The 19,192-nt window shown below is 43.8% G+C and overlaps 1 protein-coding gene and 1 long non-coding RNA gene across 2 annotated transcripts in view; both read left to right on the forward strand.

The window, feature by feature from the left end:
- Nucleotides 1–9,346, forward strand: part of SLC1A7 (solute carrier family 1 member 7) — a 49,572-nt gene extending 40,226 nt beyond the window's left edge. Inside the window, exons 9-11 of the mRNA XM_005482273.4 lie at nucleotides 1,269–1,403; nucleotides 5,905–6,004; nucleotides 8,079–9,346. Coding sequence (XP_005482330.1) covers nucleotides 1,269–1,403; nucleotides 5,905–6,004; nucleotides 8,079–8,315 — 472 coding nt within the window. The 3' untranslated portion in view covers nucleotides 8,316–9,346. The remainder of the gene's footprint in view (nucleotides 1–1,268; nucleotides 1,404–5,904; nucleotides 6,005–8,078) is intronic.
- Nucleotides 9,347–10,907: 1,561 nt separating this feature from the next.
- Nucleotides 10,908–18,953, forward strand: LOC141729830 (uncharacterized). The gene is made up of 2 exons (XR_012581268.1): nucleotides 10,908–11,275; nucleotides 17,323–18,953. It is a non-coding gene; the product is annotated as an uncharacterized LOC141729830 (long non-coding RNA).
- The last annotated feature ends 239 nt before the right edge of the window (nucleotides 18,954–19,192 follow it).

Here is a 19,192-nt window from a genome sequence, read left to right on the forward strand (position 1 = left end):
AAGAGGCAGAAGCAGTCCTGATGAGGCAGCCATTTCCTAGCACTAACTGGAAAGGCTTTTAATGCTAATTACAGTTATCTCTTACTCAGCTACTGAACTTCTGTCCCTTCCTATCTATCCTCTATTGCAATGTTATTAGGATGCTACACAAGTTAACTTTTGCAAAATTTAATTTTAGGTTTTTCCCCTTCCCTATCACACCCACATGCTAATGTATTTTCTTTATTTAAAACCAAAGGGCTCTAGGTAGAAACACTGCTGCTGCTGTACTGGTACACTGTACAGCTGCATCAAGGGACTGGCTATCCCTGTGTTTCAGTTTCCATATGGGTGAATACACTTATCCTCATTTTCCATAGTAGGTTAATGAGACTTAACTGCTGGCCAAAAGCCCTGACATTCTTGACTGATGAATGCAGAGGATTATCAGTGTAAATGCTTTCTGTCATCCTTTTACAACTGTCAACATTTGTTCTTTGTCTCTCTGCTGGATGGCCTAGCTCTTAGAAGTCACTAGTTGGGTGGAAATGAATACATCCAGTCACTTTTGCTCCTGGAAAAAGGAATTAAATCCCTTCCTTAAAAATAACATTATGAAAAAAAAATGTTAAACCTGCCAGGTCTACTCTTGCCCTGGTCTCCCACTCATTTCTACTTGCCTGGCTGAAAAAAACTGTATGAAGGTCAAGTAAAAATACTTACCAGAAACTGAACATGTACAGTCACATTCAGGCTTGCTTCACATTTATATCCAAGTATGCAAAGCCTTGTGCTGTGCAAGGGCTTCACCCTGGCCCAGCCTCTTTACCCTTGGCCCAGCCCTTGGGACAGATTGACAGGGAAGGCCCAGGCAGGGCCGGGCGAGGATTTGCCCATGGTGCCCCAGAGGTGCCTGCTGGGAGCTGGGCTGCCAAGGACAACAGCCACGAGTGGGGCTGGCAGGCTCCTGGCACTCAGCTCTGGGTGCTGTCATCACCCAGGAGAAGCTGGCAGAACTCAGCCCACAGCCTGGCCGGCCCCTCTGCTCTGCACCTCTGATACTGGCAGAGAACAGAACTGCCCCACCCGTGCCAAGGCTGCCACGGCTGAGGGTGAGAATTTAGCCCTGGGCAGACACTTTGGCCTGTCCTTGCTGTCTCACCTGGATTCTGCCAGGTGAGACAAAACACCGGCACTTCCATGCAGTGCCTTGTGTAAGAGCATGGTTTAGGAACATGGTGTGGTTTCTTCCAGAAAGTAAAGCTTATTCCTTTCTTTCCTTGTTCAAGTATCACAGCAACAGCTGCCAGCATAGGGGCTGCAGGCATCCCACAAGCTGGCCTGGTGACCATGGTCATCGTTCTCACCTCAGTGGGGCTCCCAACAGATGACATCACATTGATTATTGCTGTCGACTGGGCACTGTAAGTAACACAATTTGTATACATATATATAAATTACATTTATATAACATAAATGTGTGTGTATATATATATATATATATATATATATATATATATGTATAAGAAGTGATTCTTTCTTTGAATCATGTAGCCTTACATTAAAAACAGGTTAAGGTTAGGGTAAGGGTTAGGGTTAAGGCTACATTCACGTAGCCTTACATTAAGAACTCTGCTGAAGTGGACATTATATTGAAACAGATAGACAAATAAGGGAGTCTAGATGAGTCTTGGAAATATGTCTTGCATGGAAAGGCTGAAGAAATTGAGTAAATTTAGGCTAAAACCAGAGCTGGAAATGTCACCACAGCAGCTTTTTACATAGATAAGGTTGTCCAGAAGAGGACATTGATCAATCTTCACATCCACAGGGAGGGAGGATAAAGAAGTAGAACTAAGTACCTACCTCAAGTCAGATCCCAAAAGAACTACTTTTATCTAGGATAGTCAGGCAGTGAAAGTGGCTGCACCCAGCCAGGCTGGATGATGATCTTCAAGACCAGTTTGAAGATTGAGCCAGACAAATATGCATAAGGGGCAACTCTGGATCTTTGCTCAGGCAAGGATAAGGGGCCAGCATTCCTAGGAAACATGGTTTGCCTGCCTCTACTCTTCAGCCCACTGACATTTCAAGGCCATGATGTCAGAGTAGTGAAACACTCTGCAAGAGGCCTGAGCCACTGCCAAAGGCAGCAGGGAGCACTGGCACCCCTGGCACCCCGGTGCCCATGACAAGAGGGGATGGTGAGGATGGCTACTGCTCTGTAAGCCCAGCACAGCCAGCCTGAGTGCTGGCACCACCCATGTCTGCCTCTCACCACAGGTCCCGGTGCAATTCTGTGCTCTGATTTCAGTGCTAAAGAGGCAGCACCTGCTTGCAGCCCCCAATTCTGCAAGTGCAGCTGCTCTGCAGAGAGGGCACTGTGCTACATCCCCAGTCAGGGGGCATTTCCAGCACAGCCAGGATGAAAGGGATTTGTGTTACCCATGAGAAGAGTCACTTTAAAAATTCATATGGAGTGGTTTATTGGCACTCTCAACTTTCATGTAAATGCTGATGAATCAATCAATTTTGAATAGTCTAGGAAGATGAATCATAAAATACTGGTCTCTAGCTCATTAGCATGTCAATTAACTGTGCAACTAGCATATGCATACACAAGGAAACATCCAAATTATTTTTATTTAAGTTATATAAAATATATCTCCTTTAATATAGGGAGTTTCATTACATCAGGGTCCTGGGTAAATTGTGTTACAAGTGAATTCTGTTATATATCCTATTTTACTCAACTTTTAGCCACTTTTTTTTTTTTTGTATGAAGAATTGTGAGAAAAAAATATTTTCTGTCCAGTGTAACAGAATGTTATTATTATTAGCATTAATAGAAGTCATGAATCTTGTGTTGTATGAATATTTAAGACTGTATTACAAAAGCCTTTTCCCTCTATATTGCTCAGTTTTTGCCCAGCTCTTGCAACATCAACACTTCATTGTTTTTCCAGTAAGCCTTCCAGTGTACATGGGAATTATTCTTCTTTTTGTCTTACACAACTTTTCAAAACAACAGAGAAAAGATTTTTTCAGGCTATAGCTCCAGATGGCATTAAAAAGTGAGTAAGGAATAGACCCAATTTTCTGTCTTTTGCAGATGACCTTTCAAACAAAAAGCATATTTCTGTATTTCGGCACTTGGTGGTTTCAAGAGCCTGCAGATGCAAAGTGTCAACATGGTTGACACGATGAATATTTTCAGTATTAGTTTTGGAAGTACTGGAGTGTGAAGAATGCTTAAAGAAGGCTGGTTAGATGATCTCACGAGACTGAAATACCCATTACAATGCACTGCAGGTATTACAACTCTCTTAGGTAGCCATAATGTGTATGTGACCTTCATACCTTTGGCTAGTGCTTAGAGACAGAAAGAAGAAAAGCAAAATGCTTCCTAGCTCGTTTATCAAACACAAGGTAAAAGTTTTACATCTTTAAAAATATCAATTAGAGCTCAAATAGCAGTGACTCCCAGGTTTGCACTGAGAGAAATGCCACCTGCAGCAGGCTGGCCTCTCAGTGGAGAAACACCAATGGTGTGTGCTGTGATTCTGCTGATGCACAGTGCAGACTGCTCATACACTCAGAACGGGGAACACAACTGTGCCAGGCAGTCCCTTTGCTTAAGAGTTTCAGTGCAGAGCACTGTTTCCTTGGGAAAATCCTGCCTTGAAAAGATGCTAATTAGAGCTCAAAAGGGAGCCCAAACTCTTGAGTGTGGGATCTCAGCACCTCAGGACTGAGGTGCCGAGTCACCGAGACCACCCTTGGGGGGCTCGGGAGTCCTGGAATGTTGCCAGAAGTGTCTGGTGGCTGGATCCTACACGGGAGACGACACCTGTATGAGGATAGGAGGATTTCACCGGGGTGAATGGTGAAGGGATTAGTTAGTTAGAGAGTGAGACACAGGGTTTAGGATTTCTGTACAGGGGGGTTTAGAGAAGTAAGATGGAGGAATTGGGGCGTGTCCTGTCCTTCTTCTTCTTCTACTTCTCCTCCATCTTCTGTGGTGATGGTGGCACTTTGAGATTGGTTGTTACTAAAAGTGCACTGGTCAATAAGGGTAAAAGGTATTGGGGAAAAATGATAAATATTGTACACGTAACTTTGGGTATAAAGATAGGTGACCGCCCGGAGGGGAGGGAGTGTGCTCATGGCTGGCTGCTGAGCAGAGCTCTGTCGGGCCGAGAGAAAATCTTTTAGATAAACAATTAATAAACACCGAGACCGAGAAAAGAACTGAAGCCTCTTCTGTTCCTTTGATACGCGGGCTGCCCCAAGGCCACCCCGGGCCTTTCCAGGCCATCCAAACAGCCGAAAACCGGACACTTGAGCTCTGCTCACACAGCTTCTTCTCTACCACAGCTGACTTGTTGCACAATCCAAAATTCACAACACTGAATATCTTTCCAAGAATCACTATTTGATAATCAAGAAGGAAAGAAGTCAATGAGTAACAGGAACTTTTATCAGTATGTGCTGTAACTACTTTTTTCCCTGTTTAACATGTTCCTGTGGAAATTTTCTTCAAGGCAAAACCCTAAATCAGAACAGCAGGAACTAAAAAAAATGGATTGAGCAAACAAGTGTAGGACTGGGTCCTGGAGTCAACAACTGTGTCTAGGTGTAGGCTGTGGAATATTACTGCTGAAGTTACACACAGCTGTATGCACAATTTGGTAACTCCACACACAAATAAGCTGTCATGCAGGAATTTTCATGATAATTAAGCAGGCAAATGCATAAGCATTTATATGCACTGAGTACCTGCTTAAAATATCTGGGGAAAAAATCAGCACAGAGTTTCAATTCTTTTCTATATTAAGATACAGAATCAGAAATCTGGGCAGTGTTGATATTGGACCATCACTGACTTTAATAAGCCAAACATCTGGAGATTTCTGAACCTCCATTTTATAACCTACATTTATAAATTAAGTCACTAATATGACAGAGTTTTCAGATGTATATGTTTTTCTTGGAAAAGACGTGACATATTTCAGACTTAGAAGCTATACCATCTGAAATCTCATCAATTTTAACTAATGGGTTCCAGGATGATTCAAGTGTAACACTTGTCTTTGACAGCCAGTTGCTTTTGTCTATTTACAATCTGTATTTTAATAGATTTATTTTTTAGACAGTGTGTAAAAGATGTAAACAGGGAAGAAATCCCATAAGTGAATAAATGAAAAACAGTTTAACTATATATACACAAAATACTGTCAAGCACACAAATTTAAATTGGAAAAGGTAACTGAAAATGAAGAGTCTTTAAGAACTACTGCATAGGCTGCTTAAGAGCCAAAGTCATCACAGGTTTTACAGGAATAAACATTACTTAAATATGTTCAGTGGCTGCTTGGTTTGTGAGTGTAGTTATATAGCAATCTTCTGAATTATTTTGATTGTATCCTGCCCACTCTACCAACACAATAATCTTCTTAAGTAGCACTTTGGTTGCTAAGATTGGTACCATGATCACTAATAAAAGGCACTGGTTGTGCTGGCTGATCTCTGCTTTTATTGAATTCGGACATTTGCAGCACCAGTCTCCAAATCAGGCCATGCTGCTGACCTTAACATATAAACTGGGACAGAAGTGCAGGTGTGATGTGCAGTTCCACCTTTTCAGTGCTCAATCAGTTTGTATCTCTCAGGGGACACAGCTGCTCCACTGAGCTCAGCTGCACAAGTGTGTGGCAGCACAGCCCAACAAGCTCAGAAAAGGCTGGAGAACCCAAATTACCTGTTCAATAACTACAGGATGCCTGATACCAACCTTCTTAACATTTCTAAACATTTTAGCTCATAAACCCAGCAAAGCTGGCCTTCAGGCATAATTACAGCTGCTGGAGGCACAGGAATTTCCCCAAAGAGCCAACAGCTCACCATTACTGTTTCATTTTGCAGAGACAGGTTCAGAACAATGATCAATGTGCTGGGGGACGCGCTGGCTGCTGGGATCATGGCCCACATCTGCCGGAAGGAGTTTATCAAGGATGGTGACGAGGTAACCACGCTGTGAGCCAGGGTGTGCCAGGGTGTGCCAGGGTGTGCTGGGCTATGGCAAAGAACCCGTGAGCTCCCACTCCCACATTTGGTTCCTCCATTTATAAAGGATGTTTCAGAGAGAGGACAGAATTGGGCAGCTTAGCACATGGGGTGGAGGGGTCTTTTTCCATGAGGTCATGTGAAAAGCCACTGGAGCTCAGAGCCTGCAAGGCAGCTGTGTCTGGCACACTGGGGATGAGCAGAAGCAGCTGCACTGTCCTGCAAATGCATGAGATGCTGGGACTGTGAGTCCCACACCCAGCACCCAGGTCCTGACTGGCCAGTCATTTGTGCTGCTAGAGGTGAGACCAGCAACAGAGCAGGGTGACAGATGTCCCTGAGTACCTGTGTGGAGGGAGAGGTGAAGGTATCCATGAGTGTGGATATGTGTAATCAATGAGCTCACATCCAAAGCAACTACCCTGGGCATTGCAAGCCCCTAAGTCAGCATAATCTGAAGCCACCCTTGCAATAATTCTGTTTCCAGACTAGCACAAGCACGACTCCATTCTAGACTTCATTCTCAGACATCTTCACGCTTTCTTAATTTAATACAAGTCCTTCCTTAGAGCTTTGTTTTTTCCTCCTGTGTATCTTATTTCATACAGCACACATACTGCCCCTGCCTCCCTCAGGTCCTATGCATTTTCTCCTCCCTCTTTGGCATGCATAATTCAGTCTCTCCTTGTACCAGGAACTCCTCATGTCCTTCTTTCAATCCTTGACAAAGGAGATTCCTAATTCCATGAGCCCACCAGATTTGGAGGTGCTAATCTCCAACCATTTTAGCTCCTGGCAGACTCTCATTACCTTTCTTCAACAAAGACAGAATAGCAATGCAGGAACATTTCTCCATTGGGACTGATCTCCACAAGACAAATTTCATTTCTGTGCATCACTTGTAGTATTCTACACAAATAGCAACATTTTGTTTCTATCATTATTTCTCTCATTCTGCAATTTTGAGGTCAATCCCATTCTCATGCCTTCCTGCAACATTCATTTAAAAGTCCTGCTCTTTCAAGTAGTATGTAAAAATACAGGCAGTGTCCTCTGAGGTAATTAGCACCTGCAGTAATTACTGATGACAGGATTAGGCCTGACTACAGGGGCTACACATGCAGCTACCTACAAAGCCCCTAAAACACAGCCTATGGGCAAGGGAGGTCATCCATTACAAAGCCAAGTGTAGGCTGAGCTCCTGCATAACACAGGCCTCCTGACATTTCACTGCTGGATTTAGAACTCGGTCAGAACTTAAGAAGAGATGTTGCAGTAATATGAAATCCCTCCTGAGGGATTATTTAGTCATCTGTGATGAGATTTTTCTTTGAATCATGCTCTGTAATGGTATTAAAATATACTGCTAGTCTGCCATACATTTTGGCTGCATAATTTGTGCAGTTAGTAATATATACCCAAAGGCCATATTTTCTCAGCTGCAAGCCCACCTCCTTTCTTTGCCAGTATTTACGTCTTACTTTCCCCATCAGAATCTGGCTTGATTTAAAGAACACTTCAATATTTAACTTATGAATCAGTTAATAAAATCCCCTTTATTTCCTTCAAAACAGAGCAAACTGAAGAGACAGGTGTTATTTTATTGGGTTAGAAGAAAGGCGTAAGGCAACAACAAATGATTTGTTGGTCTATTTAATTGCACCCAAGAGCAAGCACTGCCCAGAGCTCAGCACACTCGCCATTGAGAGTCTTTACCTTTTGAAGTGAGCCCTGGAATTCTGCTCTCTATTTATCCTACTTGTATCATTTTACCAATGGCAAGCAGCTGTTACGAGCGTAAGTTCAATTAAGAGTTGTGACAGAATTTGCATTTTTACACAGACTCCTTTGCTTCACACAGATGGTGCAAAGATGCTTTAGTGTATATGGGAAACAGCTTCTGGAAGTCCATGGGGGCTCTAGATAATCCTGGTGAATGTAAAGCAGCCCACAGGCTTTCCAAATAAAAATTCCCTTCCTGTTGTATACAGCAATCAGTGGCAGTATTCCAGATCTTAATGCTTTTCACATAGGTGCCATTGATCTGTGAAACTAAGCCTGTTAACATCCATCAGATTGTGGCTTACCAGAGAAATGGCTGTGTGAAGACCATGAATGAATCTCGTGGACCAGAAACAGTGAAAGGGTTGCAGCACCATATACCCATACAAGTGGAGCAAGAAGAAACTCCAGTGGAGAATCACACTAAGAAATCCAACAGTAAAGACCACTGCACTATTGAAATAAATGAACTAGAAACAAATGTGTGACTGCCACACTCAGAGGTATCTCACACCCCAGTGACCTGATACCCAATCTCTACCTCACAGCTGGAAGAAGGACTCTTTGCCTTGAACAGGAAAGCGTGGACTCATCGCCACCCTGCTTGTACTGGACTAGGAGACCAGCTGTGAACGTCAAGAAAGGCACACAGCTTGCAAGAGACATGGGCTTCTTTAGGTGGAAGATTTTACTACTGAAAAATTAACTAATGGACTGCTACTGTTTTATTCTGCACTCACTGACTTCAATATGGTATTTGACACTCCTTTGGCTTCCTTTTTTTTAAGCTTTTTTTTATTTGACCCTTTTTGATTTTCTAACCGAAGCCTTTTTTTGTGAATCTCAGTAATTACCGACACTGTAGAATTTTTGCTATGTGAAAATGTTTCACCAAAATTGCTAAAGATACTAATTTTGTCTAATATTCGCTAAATACAGAGTTTGTGCTTAGTTTTAGAACAGCAGTAAGAAAATCACACTGATTTCCTGATCTCAAGGGATTCCATCTATTCCTAAATAACAGTGCAAGCACAGGGGAAGGGAAGTGTGCATCTGTGCAAGAAAGGGCATTAAGGTAACTGTGATGGGCAGCCTTCAGAGACAGGCAGTCAAGTGTGATACCTAACACAAAGATTTCCTAGGTCACTGCAGAGCACAGTTTGCCTTCCAAGTGCCAGATTTATTAACCTTTTTTTAACCTAACCCTTCAGTAAAGTCAGTTCCATGCACTTGCAGTGGCAGAGGCGATGTGAGCTGTAATCCACAAGCACTGGTGCTAATGTTCCTCTCCTGTAACCTATAGGTTGTTCTGCTGTAAATATGTATAAACTCAAAGCTCAAGCTCATGAACTCTGTGCTGTGTCCAAAGGGCAGCCTGAACACTAACCTGGAGCCGAGGATGCTGAGTTCAAATGGGGTTTGGGAGGGGTTTGCTGTGGAAACTGTCCCATTATTTCTCATTATTCAGTCGACAGTTACTCCCTTTCCACTGTCACTGAATCTTTCACTTACAGTAAAATCTGCCACATATGTTTCCAATGTTTGTGATAGAGAACATTTTTAATAAACCTGCCATTTAAAAACAGGCTGTCTGTGCACTTCTACTATTAGTGTCTTCCTATGTCTCGCTAAAATAGAGAGTGGAAGTGAGGAGACCTTTTGAAAAGTTGGGATTTGATCCAGAGATTACATACCAGCTCATACCAATACACTTGACATATTATATTTTGCTACTTGTGGCATAGCAGCTTGAGATACCATGTGCCTGGTATTCTAATATGCTCTTCTCATCTGTAGTCAAAAAGCAAATTTCAACCCCAGTCAAAAAGGACAAATTCTGCATTAACCAGTAGCAGAAGTGTTTCATGCACCAGTTCATTGCTGATTCAGTGTATCATTCATTCATGATTGGTGGTTTTCCTGGGATGTACATGTTCACCTCTTCTTTAAAGGGCTCCTGTTCAGACTATTTCTTATATCATGCACTGAACAGTTGCCTCAGAGCACTGTAGTATATATAGACAATTTAATTACCAAGCAGTAAAGCCAGAAAGAACACACATAGGTCTTCTTTGTCCATAGCTCCTCAGAAATTACATATTATTTTGAAATATATACAGTTGGTAACAGTTTTCTCAATTTGACCCTAGAGTGAAAACAACAAACTCAGAACACAAAGCAAAGGGAAGAACTGAAATGATTCAGAGCAGTTTGCTCCAGAACACGCCCAGTAAAGGACCTGCTCTGCAGAGTGTCACAAGAATGAGTGACTGGGGAGAGCTGAGGCTGCTCTGTGCCCCCCTGAATGGGCAGAAGCACTGACTGGCAAACACAACATCTGATATTTTCATCTCAGCAGCACTGGCAGCTCCTGCAGGTCCCCCTCACCCCTCCCCAGCTGTCCATTCCTGCCTGCACTGCCTCCCCTCCTCTCCCAGCTGCACAGACCCAGTTATTTCTGAGGCCAGACAAAGAACCAGATGAGAAGCATTTTTAATTCAAACCAGTTCACATATGTTTTTAGCACAGTCCTAACAGACAGTTGTGTCAACACAAGTGAAGGGGTGATGCAGGGACAAGATCAAGCAGCCAGGATGAAACAGGGCAAGGGCACGTGGACTGGGCAGGGTCTCCGTGTGCCAACTGCACCCACAAAGAGAACACAACCCAAAGTTTCAACCTGACTCAATTGCAGCTACATGAAGTGATAATGTGATCCTGCCAGTCATCTATCAGTTTGCAAGCACCTTGCATAGACAAAAATGACAAAGAGAGAGGCCAAGTGGATGCAAGATTTGGAACAAGTAGTTCTGGACTAAGTGGTTGTGCAGAGTCTGCCCACACACCATGCCACTGTGCCATGCAGAAAGTGCTCCCAGCCTTAGCAGCCTTCCAGCCCAGCCACCCACAGCCTCTGGCTAACTGCAAGTGCAAATCCTTTTGCCCCCTGCCTGAGACAGCTTACTTGGTGTGACACTTTTCACTTTTTCACTTTTCGGTGCAGTCATGGCTCAAAAGGTCTAAGTCAACTCTGGTGCTTAAGCAGCTCCTAGGAGCAGAGCTTCAAATGAGATAAAGCACCAAAGACCAGCACTCAGTTGTGCTGCTCAAGTCCTGCACAACAAAGAAAACCCATCATGGGTTTTCAAAAATCCTGCCCATTATGCTCTCACATGTAGGTAATATGAGAGTCTCATGTGTGAATGCATATTTTTATGGAATCAACAGGCTGGTTTAAAATCAGCTTTCTGCATTCAAACCCTACTCAAAGAGTATCCAGTTCTGCTCTAACTAGAGCCATAGGCACTTGGTCTCTGTACATGTTAGTGTACTGTGTCCTTGACTGGAGCACCTGACTGCTGCTGCAGGCATGCTGCACTGAACACAAGGCACACTGCTAGCTGGGAGGTGAACACTGCTGTTGTGATAATTTCTGATCATTTCTGTGGTAAGTTCTCCTCCATTTAGCTATTTTCTGTGTCTCGTGGTGTTTGTTGTCAAGCAGCTTGATGCACAGAGCAATTAGAATAGCAGTAGGTTCCATAAGATATTTGTATGCATGGGTCTGTTCACATTTTCCAGTTATAATCACACTCCCTTCCAACAAAAATAACAAAGCTGTTGATTATCAAGTTAGAGTGCAAGCTTTGTGTTGGTAAATATGTTTCTCCTACTTTCAGTGCATAAAAACAAACACGTGACCTTTACAGTCTCAAAAAATTTGTATTAAAAAAATCAATCAATCGACCAGTCAATCACTTATTACAACAGTCTGCATGGTATAATTTCAAGCATATGTGGAAGGAACATATTTCTTAACTGGCAACATTCAATCCTATTTTGAAGTTGCCTCCCCCTGCTAAACAGAAAGGGAATGTGGCCAATTAAAGTCTTCTAAAGGCACACTGGGGAAGAGCCTTGAGGAGGGAAAGAAGATAATTAAGAAGGGTGGTGCACTGCATACAGCTATAGAAAAAAAAAAATTGGGAAGTAACCCAAATCAGCACATATTTATCAGAGGCTGTGGTTTTATGCTTGTTAATTTGCAGCTCCTTTGCTCTGATGATAATACTGAGAGGAAAGAAGCCACTGCAGATTGTTGTGGCATAAAACATCATTAAAGACAAATTAAAACAGGTTCTTGAGGACATTGCCAATGCCAAGGAAGTTCTGCAGTGCTGAATTGCTGTAATAAATCCTTGTGCAACAATTAGAATTGAGAGAGGGAGATACAACCAGAGCATTTACACATCCCACTAATTCCCTACAGCTTTTGGCTGCCAACCCAAATACAGAAGTTTATGGAACTAATACAGTTACTCATATGCTCTGCTAGTCTTAATTGATTCCACTTAAATTATTTAATTGCACCAAAGTTTATTTGTGCCACCTGATTATGAATCCTAACATACAAGTAAGATTATCTCAATAGTCAAAACATTAAATTGGAGTTGCCCACCCTGCTATTCTAGAAATTCTATAGCACTTAGAAAAGACAGGAACTCTGTAACACCCTCTTTTGATGAGGTCTCACTTTCAATTCTACAACAAACATCAATTTTAGTCCCTTTTTAACAACAGCAAACTGATTTATAATACTTTCAAAGCAGACAGAAAGCTTCATCTTCAAGCCAGATGGACAGTCTTGGAAATGACCTCAGTCCTTTCTGTGCTTTCCATAAAAATGAGGTAACCATTAGCAGAGGGTGGCTGATGTGTGTGAGCAGAATGTGTAACCTGGGAGCTGAGTGAGTGTGGAAGGCTCAGGCTGCCTTTGATCTTGCTGAGCCCCCCTGGCTGTGCCTCTGCTGAGCAGCCAGGTGTGTTTGTCCAGCAGGAGCAGCTCTGTCACTGCAGCACAGAGGCAATGAGCAATTGCTGCCTCTCCCCTGCAGGCAGCCAGCTGACTGATACCACAGCCCCACACCTGAGGATAAGGGCAGGGAGGAGAGAAAGCAATGAAGGTTTTCTGCAGGGATGCTGCTGTTGCCTACCCTGCAGTGGGAGAGCACAACTCCTTGCAGCAATAAGTGTCTGGCTTTGCTGCATTTGGAAAAGAGGCCTCAGAACAGCCAAATTTAATGAACCCATTCACTAAGGGCTGAGCTGAAAATGAAACACATGAATTAAAATTCTCAGTTTAGCCTACAACTAGGCTAAACTGTAGGTGTGATTTCACCTACAACTGAGATGAAAGACACTCAAAATTACATTCCTTACTAACTACTCTGGAGCATACTGATTGATGTTCCTGGAATTTGTAAGAGGGTTTGTCCCACAAAACCCCAAATGGATTAGATCAATAGAACAGGAAGGGTGGTCACTACTTAAGGTCAGGTTCATTGCTCACTCAGAGTTCCCAAGTGACCACAAGAATGCAGGGTTTGCTTCCCCTCTGTAAACAGAGAAAAGGTCCTTTCTAAATCAACAGGGTGATGGATAAATGAGCTGAAGGCTGAGACAGTTACATAACACAGCAAAGGGGACTCGTGATTACCTTGGATTAGCCACTTCTGTCTCTCTGGAAGCACTACTCACAATAGTCACAGGAATTGCCAGGCTTCCATTTTAAGTGACAGAACCTCAGATGCCATCATTTATAAAGCAGCAACAGTTACATCTCTGTTGCCTAGAAGATGATATATGGGAATAGATTTGGCACAGTAGAGATTTCTGGCAGATTTGTGTCACAGGGTATTTCAGAAATTTTGCAGGCTGTCAAAGTGAAATCGCAGCAGTCTGTTACTGAGAGTGGTATTTTGGGGAACAAGTACAGAAGGTTTCAGAAAGACACAATGGGGAGTGTGGTGGGTGAAGAGGGAAAATGTTCAATCACTTCTCCTGCAATAGAATCAAACCTTCTTTCCCTGCTGGCTCCATGATGAGATGGTACCAACAGCTGGAGATGTAGGGAGGGAGCAAAGCATCCCTTCCCCTCACAAAGCTCCTGTCCCCACGTGGCCACTGAAGGTAACTCTGCCTGTACCCACGGGTACCTGGGACTCCCTTCACACCTGTCCTTCCTTCCAAACTGAACATTTGCTGGTTCTCAGTCCAGCACAAGAACCAGCAAATGTTGCTCCTGAAGAGCTTGCAACTCAATCATTATAAAACTCCAGATTTCCCACTCCACTGGGAATTCCACTGGGATGTGCTCAGGTAGGTCACAGATGTGCTTTTCAGTTTCCATCTCTGGAAGTTTTGTTCTGCAAGGTACAAAGAGTTCTACATCTGTTGCTTTAAAATCAGCCCTCTTTCATCACAAAGAGCTGTCTGCATTTCATTTAGGGATTAAATGTATGCTTCTGTGTTTCTGCACACTACAGCAGCTGAAAGCCAGGCTCTAACCCACCACATGAAACTCACCGTAGTTAATCATCGCTTTTGAACTTTCCTAAAAAGGATCTGATATCTCTAGCCCACCCCTTTCCACCCCCCTGCACCAAAAAGTATTTTAATGAGATGGAAAAAGCAGGGGAAGCAAAACAAGAAGTGTTTTATGTTCACAGATATCTCATATTACATCTGCTACAAAAACTGCATGGGCTAAATGGCAAAACCAAAAGAAAAATGAGACTGACCTTGAGATGTTTCATTATGATTTCATTGCTTCTAGTGGTTGCATTGGGTTTTACCACTAGGCTATTAAAAACACGTGGAAAGTACACAGAACTAAGTCAAACTGAGCATTTTCAACCCTTCATCTTTTCCATTTAAATACTTTCATATTTCTTTAATAAGTTTTCCTGAAAACAAAGTGCAGAGATTTGGGTAGTCTATATTGAAAGTTAATCAGTATAATCTTTGTTTTAGAATAAATCATTCCCTTTTTTCAATAAAAGAAATCATTTTTCTGACATTAATCCTTCCTAACCACATATTTGGGAAGGGAGGAATCAGGATGGACAGGAGGGTGTCAGTCCAGCACTGTGGCTGGATCCAGCTCTAGCAGGAAGTTTTGAAAAGAAGTTTAAAAGCTCTGCCATTGGGAGAATTTCCACAGCTCCTTCTCAGCTGTGGCCTCCACACTGGTGCTGAGCACAGGACTGGTGTGCAGCTCCACACCTCAGTGTCTGCACCAGCTCTCCAGAGTGAATTCCACAACAGGTATTATGTGGTGATGTGCACCCCATTCTGTTCATCCCACAGGTGGGAACAACCTGGAAGGTTCACTTTGGTTGTTTGTGCCTGGTTTGGCATTGGGAGATTCCCTCTGGTTCCTCCCAGGTGCTTTGCAGAGAGCAGGAAGCCCCAAAGTGAGTCCTGCAGTGCCAGATCATTCCAGCTGTGGGTGGTGGGGCTGCCTCAGGGTACAGCAACTCAACTCCTCAGCACATCAGGGGAGTGTTCAGCTTTCAGTTTATTCCACTGCTGCATCTGCAATAAACAGGCCCCAACCAGAGGTCCACCAGAAAGAAGGGGAGACATCTACAGTGTTATGTAAGTAATCAAAGTGAATTTTAATCCTTCATAAAAGATGGATCTTAAGATCTTTTTAAAGCTAATTCCTGTGATGACTGTCAACAAACACACAATTCTATGCCAAGTAACAAAATGAGTCTCATTAATTTCTTGTATGTAACTGGAGTTGAAAATACTGAAAATCAATACAATTTTTTATCAGAAGCAACATTCTCTGCAGTATCATAATCGTATGCTAAAAACAGATTCTGGAACTATCATGGGGAAAATCTGAGTAGCCTGTACAACTGTGCATTAAAACACTCTTTGCCTGATTCAAAACCATTTAAAGAAGGACTTTCTTGATAGACTTTTTAATGTCCTTGGATACTACTGAAGAATTTTTATGGAAATACTTTGTATACTGGATTATTAGAACACATTTATCATCCATGGCCTGCACATATATCTCACAGCTGGCTGACTTCACAATAGCAGCATGAATCACAGCTACAGGGCACACCAATATTTTCCTCACTAAAGGCAATGGAGCTCTTTAGGGAATTTACTCATTGTTCTTGTATTAGAATAATAAACCAATTACATTGACCTCCACAGATTAATCCATTAAACAAGGAAATATTAAAAAAAACAACTAAGCTTATATTATGTAAGATTCCCTATATGTTTAAGTTTCTAGGATATCTACCCCCAAACCCAGGAATCAAGACTCACCAACATTACACTGTAGAATGAAATAAATTACAGGATATTGGATTATATCATAGAAGCTTCCCGAGAGGCTACTTCCCATCAAAAATTCTATTTGTAAAATATATCTTTATTCTTGTTAAATAAGAATGAATTTGCTTAGGTTTTTTCAAGCAAAATTTGCAAAAATGTTAGTGGGCTCAGTCAGCATGGTGAAAAGAGGCATCATAAATTAAACTCTTATTTAGCACCAGGAAACACTTTCAAGAGAGAACAATCATGAGGTTTTGATCAGACCCCTCCCACCTCCCTGCTCTGCACAGACCACAGGGGAGCAGCAGAAATGGCAGTGGGGTCCCAGGAAGGAGGATACTTCCCATTCTCATCCACTTTGCTAATGCAGGTCCCCAGCCTTGCTCCTGCATGCACCAAACGCCTGCTCAGGAAAAGTCGTGTCTGTCTTGCACAGCAGCAGGAGAGGAAGAGGGCGTTTGGCCACAGATGGCTCAGGAGCAACCCTGCCAGCCCAGCCCTTCAGCACCTGCAGGAGCTGGAGGATCCTTTCCCCAACTGCCCTTTTGATGCAGTCCTGAAGGATTTATATGAGCTAAGATAAATAATCTCCAAGTCCCAAAAGCAGAGATTCTTCTGCAGAGCAGATGCAGCAGCTCTTCACCTCATCAGGGCTGCCTGGCCCAGAGCCCCCGGTGAGGGGAGCAGCCCCACGGGGACCCTGTCCCGCTGCCAGGGACACTGTCCCACTGCTGGGGACACTGTCCCTCTGCCAGAGACCCTGTCCCACTGCTGGGGACACTGTCCCACTGCTGGGGACACTGTCCCACTGGCAGAGACCCTGTCCCACTGCCAGATCTGCAGTCAGTTCCTCAGGAGCTGTCACTGCTTCCCCAAGGGAGGCGCTGGCAGCCTCCCTCTGCCCTCACCACACCCCATTCAAATTTCATCCATAGTTCTTCTTTGGGGTTTTTTTTCTATTTTTCATAGAATCATTGAATCTTTGGATTGTAAGGGGACCTTGAAGATCAACTAGTTCAAATCCCCTGCCATGGGCAGGGGCACGTTCCACTAGACCACGTTGCTCCAAGCCCCATCCAACTCACCTTGAACCCCGCTAAGGATGGGGCAGCCATAGTTTCTCTGAGCAACAAGTGCCAGGGCCTCACCACCCTCACAATAATTTTTTCCCTAATATCTAATATAAACCTACTATGTTTCAATTAGAACACGTTCCACCTTGTCCTGTCACTGCATGCTCTTGTAAATAGTCTTGTCCCATCTTTTCTTAAAAAAATATTAGTTTTAAAATAATTTTCGCTCAGAAGAGTATCTATATACTCCGTAAAGCACTTCTTTTTCATTCAACAGAACACTCAGACCCCGGACACCACAGCACGGCGTGTGAGGCGCTCGAGGCAGGGCAGGACGCTCCTCACCACCCCACAGACGCCTTGGCTCCTTCCCTCATCCTCCCTCCCTCCCTCCGCCCCACAAGGGCCCCCTGGAGCTCACCCCTCCTGCTAGCTGAGGCTGGGCACATCGGGATATGGTGCTCCTTGCAGAGGGAATCACAGAGTACCATCTTGCATCGGGAGAGCCTCGGCCTTGTGCCGCCTCCCTCCCTCCCCACAGAGGGGCCGCCATGGCCGGGGCCGCACCTCCCCTCACCGCCGGCGGGATGGCGCCCGCTCCGCTGTGGGAGCTCCGTGGCCCTTTGGGTCAGGAGGCGCCTGCAGCTGTAGGAGTGTGGGCAGCAGCGGGGAACGGGCTCCCCACCTGGCCCCTCACAGCACGCCGGGGAGGCAAAGGGGGTAACACCATGTGGGGAGGGAAAACCCCATGGGAAGATGCAGCACTCGCGGGCCTTTTCCCTCAGAAATGGCCGAGAAGAAGCCATGGGGTGTCTGGAGGGGCGGTGTGGGGCAGGAGCCGGCGCTGGGTGCCCTCGTGAGGGGGTGGCCATGGGGAGAGGATCCTGGAGGAATCCAGAGTGAGGGGAGCACGGCTGCAGAGCGGCCCGTCCACATGGCACACACGGATGGGCTGCGTGCCCACCGCCTGAAATAAAAGCTCATTATCCGCCAGCTATTTTTGGCACCTGATTATTCTTTATAGCTCTCAAGCTGCATTTGTACTCCTGTCACTGTGAAAAATCATAGCTCGGAAAAATCCCATTTCCCCCCATTTTGTGCAGTATTTTCTCTAATGAGGAAATACGGCTTTTAAAAGAAAAACAGCAAATAAACCTAAACCCAGACCTCAGTCTGCATACAGACCACACAGGAATAGTAAGCATGCACAAATGCATATTTAGGGATAAAATTGCCAACTGAATGTTTTAGACTTCAAGTTTTCACTATTCATATATTTATCTCAGCCTTAAAACCCTTCTATCCTTCTCTTTCTCAAATCCAAGCAAATTACAGGATGGAAGTTACATGAAAGCAATGCTTGTGTTGCCTCTTTGTGGCCTAAGAAAAGGCCAACTTCCCAACTCCCATTCTCACTAAAGGAAATAATAAAATTAGAGCCTGTTCCTGGGTCCTGCCATACAAGGTCTGGATTTGACTTTTGGGTGATGGGTACCAGCCACAGTCAAAAAATATGTAGACTTAGTCCCGTGGACTTCTGATTATTCCTCAACATCCCTCATGGCATCTCTTCCTCCTTTAAAAGAAAGAAATAAACTACCATTTTGGCCAGCATTATGTCCAATGTCATAGGTGCTGATGATACCAGGTAAGTGAGGAATAAGGCCTGTGGTTCTTCCTCACCAGTCTCTTACAGAACAATCAAAGAATCTTGGAGCATTTGAGGCTTTTACTGGGTAAGAATGGTGGTGGTTTTTGGGGTGGAGTCGCTGCTGGAAAACAGTGCCCCATTTAAAGGACAGATTCAGTGTGCAACTACTTGAAACAAATTTAGATAAATGTTTCCTAACTTTACCTTTATACTACATGCACCTTAAACTGTAGGTGAGTCTCCTTTGGTAAAGGCTGCTGCTTGCTCAAAAAGCTTAACAGTGCATATGTCATCCTGACATTTTGGGCCTGATTCTACAGGTGCTAAAATGAACCTTCACTCCTGCACTCACTGCATCAGACAGACTCTCAAGGGATTCAAAGAAGTCTTATCATAGAATCTTAATCCAAGGGACGGAAGTTTGAAGACAATAGAACAGTTCTCCATAAAACTATACAAATCTGCATATTCTCAGCTTGTTCAGGAGTTTAATAAA

This window comes from Zonotrichia albicollis, chromosome 8, assembly GCF_047830755.1.
Source record: "Zonotrichia albicollis isolate bZonAlb1 chromosome 8, bZonAlb1.hap1, whole genome shotgun sequence".
Lineage (NCBI taxonomy): Eukaryota > Metazoa > Chordata > Aves > Passeriformes > Passerellidae > Zonotrichia > Zonotrichia albicollis.